The sequence below is a fragment of the Notothenia coriiceps genome, unplaced genomic scaffold, assembly GCF_000735185.1.
Source record: "Notothenia coriiceps isolate Sejong01 unplaced genomic scaffold, NC01 NC01_scaffold00021524, whole genome shotgun sequence".
Taxonomy (NCBI): domain Eukaryota; kingdom Metazoa; phylum Chordata; class Actinopteri; order Perciformes; family Nototheniidae; genus Notothenia; species Notothenia coriiceps.
Window position 1 is genome coordinate 1 of NW_011354225.1, and position 7,396 is coordinate 7,396.

Below are 7,396 nucleotides of genomic sequence, written 5' to 3' on the forward strand. Positions count from 1 at the left end.
TCCTGAAACGTTCAGAGTCTCTTTACACAGAGGGGACACATGTTGATGTAGAAGAGACATGAAGAAGAGGGGACACATGTTGATGTAGAAGAGACATGAAGAAGAGGGGACACATGTTGATGTAGAAGAGGGGACACATGTTGATGTAGAAGAGACATGAAGAAGAGGGGACACATGTTGATGTAGAAGAGACATGAAGAAGAGGGGACACATGTTGATGTAGAAGAGACATGGAGAAGAGGGGACACAAGTTGATGTAGAAGAAACATGAAGAAGAGGGTACACATGTTGATGTAGAAGAGACATGAAGAAGAGGGGACACATGTTGATGTAGAAGAGACATGAAGAAGAGGGGACACATGTTGATGTAGAAGAGACATGAAGAAGAGGGGACACATGTTGATGTAGAAGAGACATGAAGAAGAGGGGACACATGTTGATGTAGAAGAGACATGAAGAAGAGGGGACACATGTTGATGTAGAAGAGACATGGAGAAGAGGGGACACATGTTGATGTAGAAGAGACATGAAGAAGAGGGGACACATGTTGATGTAGAAGAGACATGGAGAAGAGGGGACACATGTTGATGTAGAAGAGACATGGAGAAGTGGATTTTACACAATAGGTGACCTTTAGTAAGTCCCAATGTTGTCCCCACCTCATCACAGCCTCCACAGCGCGGCTTCTCGCTGTCTCCGTAGTGGCGTCCGCAGTACAGCTTGCCTTTCTTCCAGAAGTAGATCATGTCCACCAGCAGCTCGCTGCAGTTACAGCAGACGAAGCAGGCGGGGTGCCACATCTTATCGTATCCGGCGCGCTCTGCGTACACCGCCGGCTCGCCAACTCGCATCGGCTGCTGGCAGTGATTGCACGTCTACAGAGGAGAGAAGAAGAAGAAGAGAATTTGAGAGCTCTAGTTAATCAACAACATGGTGCTTCACCAGGTGACAATACATCAAGTTGAATCATTGAGTTGCGTGTCTCGTTGGTTTATGAAAGGATTAAGTATGGCTCAATTGTTTATAATATTTTTGATATTATTAATACATGAAGTTGTTTTAGTTACCTTTACTTGTACCTTCAAATTGTTTTTTTTTACTTTTTTCATAACCAAAAGGCCTAAGTCATGTAATAATGAAATAAAAACAATATTTATTAGCTCTGTTATTAGTTCCAAATTGGTGTTGTTAAAGTGAATGTTAAAGATTTTTGATAAATTAGTTGAATTAAAGGACTTGATGTTGATTGATTAATAATCAATTACTGCAAATTATTCACTCTCATAATTGAAAAGACGGAAGGAGGGAGTGTTTAGGATTTCTTATACATTTTATTTCACTATTTTTCTTTTTGTATTTACTTGCACTATTTTTTCCGTTTTTTTGTGTTATTGTGTTGCATTGTGGGAGGAGCCTGTGACCTAAGACTTTCATCGTCACAACTACACTCTAGCTATGTACGTATGACAAATAAAAGCCTTGAACCTTGAAATGACTTCATTTAAATGACTTGATTCATAATTATTTAAACTGCAAATTAGGAGTTTGTCGTCCTATTTGAATACATTTGACACACAATGCCTTTTTAATATGGAGCAACACTATCCGGAAAATTGCATGTACATAAAATAACACTGTGTTAGACAGTAGCATCCTGTCCCCCAAATACTTATTCTTTCATCCCCTTTAATCATTACAAAGGATTTGTATGTACTTCCTGTACACAAAGGCCAGTAGCCTTCTCTTTGAGTCCATTTCAAAGTCATGAAGGCCTCGTTTGATCTGACACATCACATTTTATAAGGGAGCATTTGAAGTATCTGCACTCTATGAATGAAAAGAGCCCATTTTACTGCTTTAAAGGGCGGATTTCCCCGTTATAATACAGAAGCCCACAGTGACCCTGGTGAGATTCATCAAGATAGCATGGCAGCTGGTGGAGCTAAGGGGAAGTCAGAGATAAGTAAATACATGGTTGTGTTCCAGGAGAGAAGAGAGTGTTCCTGAGATTGTGCAGCTACGTATAATGTGAGGAATGAATAAGGAGGAGGATAAAGAAAGTAGAGAAATATCTTAAATCATAAGACTGCACACAGCAGGATCTAACAGCGGCACATGGTGATGTTAAAAAAACTCTGTTAGTCGTGATGCAGAGCAAGAGCTGGTCTCACAGCTCCACCTGGTGTTGAGTTCAGGAACATCTTTCATAGTGGCAGTAATGCACTGTGTAAACATCAGGTTTAATGTTGTTTATTTCCGTAATTAAAACCTGGTTGTAAAGACATCTCAAAAGTAAGTATTGGACCTAGAGTGAAGTGCAGCATTGTCAATTTGGTAAAAACAAAATAGTTTATTTGAGATATTTCAATTTATTGATTGTATTTATGTTGTTGTTGATGCATATAATGCCATATATGATGTTTTTAAAGTTTTTTTTGCTGATTGTAAAAAAAATGTGTTTTCCTGACAAAGCAGACGTCTAATTCAAATACAAATATTCAGTTAAAATAACAGTCATTACATTTAATCTGGTGCTTATTATTTCCAAATGCTATGTCACAATAAAGCCTGTTTGCAACCAAGTGCAAAAAGTTCCCTATTACCTAAATTTGTTATTATTATTAATTGTATTTCGTGGATCCACTTCAGCACAGCGCCCCGAGAGTAAGGAAGGATTGACTGCTTCCTACTGAACTGTAGCCTCAACATAAGATAGTGTGTCCTCGCAATTTATTTTCATTGGTTAACTCATTGGGCGCTTTCACACCAAGTAGTATGCCGTACTTAGTTCATCAGAACTCTTTAGTTCTGATGAACTATAGATCGCGTTCACACCGGAATCAGTCCCTGAGGGAGGATTACGCAAATGAAGCCGCTGACGTCACTTCTTCTGCTTTGGGATTACTGGCAGGCCGCAAACAACTTCATGGCTGTCACCATAGATATATATAAACACTAGATGGCTGAAGGGGGAGTCACCAGCGTAGCTCACCGGTGGCCATCTTGCCACAGTCAACAACTACTGCTACAGCTGTTGTGAGGTGAGTGATCTGCACAAAAATACTCTTAACTCGCTGAAATCTTGACTGATTTACAAACGGTTTGGTTTATTATAAACGCTATGATACAGGAGACAACAAGACATGTTGAAAAAAAAGAGTTCATGATTATAATTATAAGCATGTAGTATCATAACTACATCTTTGATGTTTATAACAAACCAAACCGTTTGAAAATTGGTTGAAAATTGAGCAATCTGCGGTTATTTCAATAGTGTACCATAGACATAATGCTATGAATGAGCGAGCTGCCTGTGGCAAGATGGCCGCCATGTGGCAACGTCGGTCTCCATTGGCCAGCAGCGCGGGTGAGTCATCTAGTGTTTATATATATCTATGGTGTATACTGCCACCCGAAGTCCCGGCCGGAAGTCCCCGGAGTTGGGGACACCTCCTCATCTCCACTCTTTTGTGTTGCGATAAGTTAGTCTCTCTGCGTTTGTGCGCTGGGCTAATGCTAATAATGCTAATGCTAATAATGCTAATGCGAGGAAAATAAAATGGCGGCTTCACAAAACTTTTTGGGAGTTTTACGGGCCGTGGTTTGCAATCCGCCCAGCCAATCAGAAAAAGGAACCTTTTTCTCCCACGAAAGTCCCTGCTCTCTAGCAGGGACGGAAAAGGGGGTGAAAAGGTTCTCATGAACTAAATTCTAGTTCCGTATTTTTTGGTGTGAACGCACATTTTCTGAACTATTCTGGGAAAAGTACTCCAGTGTGAAAGCGCCTATTGTATAATAAACAGGAATGATGTGGTAGTAAAGAAGAATAATTGTTCCCTCTCTCTTTGGTTGTTATCAATATTAAACCATTTGAAAGAGTCCATTCAGTTCAATAAAAGCACTTTAAATAGCTGTTTCACTAAAGCTAAAGTGGCACACAGACAAAATATAAAGTTGGGCAATTATTATTTCTGAACAAACTTTAAAGGGAAGTTTGAACTAAAACGATGGGGGAAAAGTTTTTTTAGGCACTTTTTAAAGTTTTAAAAGTTGTAGAATCTGGAGATATTATTTTTAAATACGTTATAATAATTTCAACCGATTATCTGGCCTTAATGTATACAGTTTTCTTTGAAGTAGCAACGTGTTTGATGATAAATAAATGATCGACTTACGAAGGCCTGCTGTGGGAGTCCAGCCTGCTGAGATCCAGGAGCACCCATCGCTCCTGAGCCGGGCCCTGGGAGGGCACCAGCAACACCAGAACCAGGAACACCGGCAACACCAGCATATCCAGGAACACCGGGAGCACCAGCAGAACCAGGAGCACCAGGAACGCCAGCATATCCAGCATAACCAGGAACACCGGGAGCACCAGTAGAACCAGGAGCACCAGCATATCCAGCATAACCAGGAACACCGGGAACACCAGAAACCTCAGCATAACCAAGAACAGCGGCAGAACCAGGAACACCAGCAATACCAGCAGAACCGGGAACACCAGCATATCCAGCATAACCAGCAACACCGGGAGCACCAGCAGAACCAGGAACACCAGGAGCACCAGCAGAACCATGAACACCAGGAGCACCAGCAGAACCAGGAACACCAGCATAACCAGTAGCACCAGGAACACCAGGAGCACCAGCAGAACCAGGAACACCAGCATAACCAGTAGCACCAGCATAACCAGGAACACCAGCATAACCAGCAGAACCAGGAACACCGGGAGCACCAGCAGAACCAGGAGCACCAGCTCCTCTACCTCCTGCTCCAGCTCCAAAACCAGCACCAACTCCAGGACCTGCATTCCCTGGCCCATAACCAGCTCCATAACCAGCTGCAGCACCATAACCAGCTCCAGGACCTCCAGCTCCGGCCCCCACTCCTCCCGGTCCATACCCGGCCCCTCCAGCACCGTGAGCCCCTCCAGCTCCTCCCCCGGCCCGAACCAGAGCCATCTCCTCGGGCAGGATGACGTCTGCCACGCCCAACGCCTCGTCCTTGTACTTTCTGACGAACTGCTGCATCTGCTTGACCTCGGCGGGGCTCAACTCGTGGCACTGGGCCGGGTCCTGGTCGTGTTCTGGCAGCTGGCGGGCCATCTGCTGCCGGCGGTACACGGCTCCCTCGGTACCGGCCACCGGACGCTTCTCTGCGGGAAGCAGCTCGATGTACCGCGCCGCCTGGAAGAGAGAGAGGGGGAAGACATGGGAAGAATCAGAGACTGTGAAAAGGCCAGAGAGGTGAAGGGCTCAGACAGGAAGTTAAGGACCAATCAGAAAAGAGACTGAGAGGAAATACTTGAACAACAACGTGTTTAAAACAGAGGTTTGTGGTGAGAAAATGTGCAAAACAAGAGTACTGCAGATTCAGTAGCAGACTAAACAAACAGATACAGGACTTCCAGACGGACAGTATTTCAATATTGCAAGCCATATCGCAATTGCACATTTCTTTCAAAATCTTGCAGCCCTATTTACTTTCTTCGATATTTCTCTTAACATATTAAAATGGCACTGTCGTATACATTAATATGTAATAAATTTAGGCACCCCTCCCATCAAAAAAAAAAGGAATTACAATAAAAATATTCATAACTCATATTCGAATACCTGAATCATTTCAAACATTCGATTAATCATTCCCATCCCTACTTTGATCCCGTCACTTCAGCCCACAGTTTGAACTCTTACCAGGTACTTATTGGCGACAGGTGGAGCCCACTCGTAGGTGACGGACATCATGGGCACGTCTCTGGGCACCGTGTTGGCTGAGGCGAGGCTGACAGTGACGGGCACTCTGTTGGCCTTCAGGGGCGTGAGGCTGGCTGCTGGAGGACGAACACCCCCTGCTGGACCTGCAGCGCCCCCTGCTGGAGGACGAACACCCCCTGATGAACCTGCAGCGCCCCTTGCTGGACCTGCAGCACCCCCTGCTGGACCTGCAGCGCCCCTTGCTGGACCTGCAGCGCCCCCTGCTGGACCTGCAGCGCCCCCTGCTGGCTGCATAGAACCAGCGGTGGCAGGCGGACGCACCACAGAAGAAGAGGAGGCACCGGGCGGCACGATGTACGCGGTGCCGCTGCTGGGCATGGAGATGGTCACCATGTTGCCGCGGTAGCTGGGGACGCCGTCCGTCTTCAGCTTGGCGATCAGGCCGGTGTACTTGGTGTCCTCGAACAGCTTCCCCACCTTCTTGTTCTCCTCAGAGATCATCTGCACGTTGTGCTCCGTCAGCCCACATTTACAGTTCCTGCAGATTTTCCTACGGAGAAAAAGTGTAAAATGTTAACGATTTTTTTAATGTTTTTAATATGTTCAGTCATTTTTGGTGTGAGAGAAAGAATGCCTGTTTCTTGCCTGTATGTATTGGTAACTGTCTCATGATTTACTATGTACACTAACACAGGTTACAAAGTGTTTTACAGAGAGAACACAATTACTGTGTGTACAAGCGCATACAACAACAATCTCAAACACACAAACAGACACATACAAAAAAGTAATAGTTACTACCCAGATCATGAAGTTTTATTCTTCTGGTTAATTGTAGAAACCAATTATTTTGCTTTGTATGTGTGGAATAAGCCTCTAACCCCTTAGGCTCACTTAACTGTGTTGTTATTCTTTTAACACATAGGCCTACTTCCGGAATGCCATGACATTTTCTGCGCATTTCATTCTTGCGGTGTTTAGGCGCGGCTTCTCTTTTTGTCTTGGCTCAACAATCAGCAGTGACCTGTCATTAGTTAAGGAGATCCAGACTCGTATCGGCAAAGCCGCAACGTCTTTCATTCGTTTGCGCTCAAGAGCCTGGAGCAACAAATACCTCACCGAGCGCACTAAGACACGCATCTACCAATGTTGCGTGGTCAGCGTCCTGCTGTATGGTTCCGAGGCGTGGTCAACTTACGCGCGGCACGAAAGAGAGCTAAATGCTTTTCACATGCGGTGCCTGCGCAACATCCTCGGGATCACATGGCGGGACAAGGTCACGAACGAGGCGGTGCTGGCGCGTACGGGCAGCAAGTCAATGTTCCAAACACTGAAGGTCAGGAGGCTGCGGTGGCTCGGTCACCTTCGCAGAATGCCAGATGGCCGCCTGCCAAAGGACATCTTATACAGCGAGCTGAGCGCTGGTTCCAGAGGCAGAGGACGACCACTGCTGCGCTTCAAGGATGCCGTAAAACGTGACATGAAGGCCCTGGACATTGCGACGGATAACTGGGAGAGGCTGGCGGAGGACCGGACGAAGTGGCGCCAGCAGCTGCGCGAAGGTGGTGACAGACTTGACAAAGACTGGATTCGTGGACTTGCTCAAAAACGTGGACATACTGTATCTCTCTGATTGCACTGTACAATCTCTTGTAGATTTCTCTTGCCAATAATTATTG

The 7,396-nt window shown here is 45.2% G+C and overlaps 1 protein-coding gene across 1 annotated transcript; it reads right to left on the reverse strand.

Annotated features, from left to right (window-relative positions):
- Positions 1–659: 659 nt before the first annotated feature.
- tes (testis derived transcript (3 LIM domains)) lies at positions 660–6,272 on the reverse strand (the record flags this gene model as incomplete). Its single annotated transcript, XM_010780235.1, has 3 exons — positions 660–875; positions 4,176–5,186; positions 5,697–6,272. Coding segments are annotated over 3 exons (1,803 nt in total), but the record flags the coding sequence as incomplete, so codon positions are not given.
- Between the last annotated feature and the right edge of the window lie 1,124 nt (positions 6,273–7,396).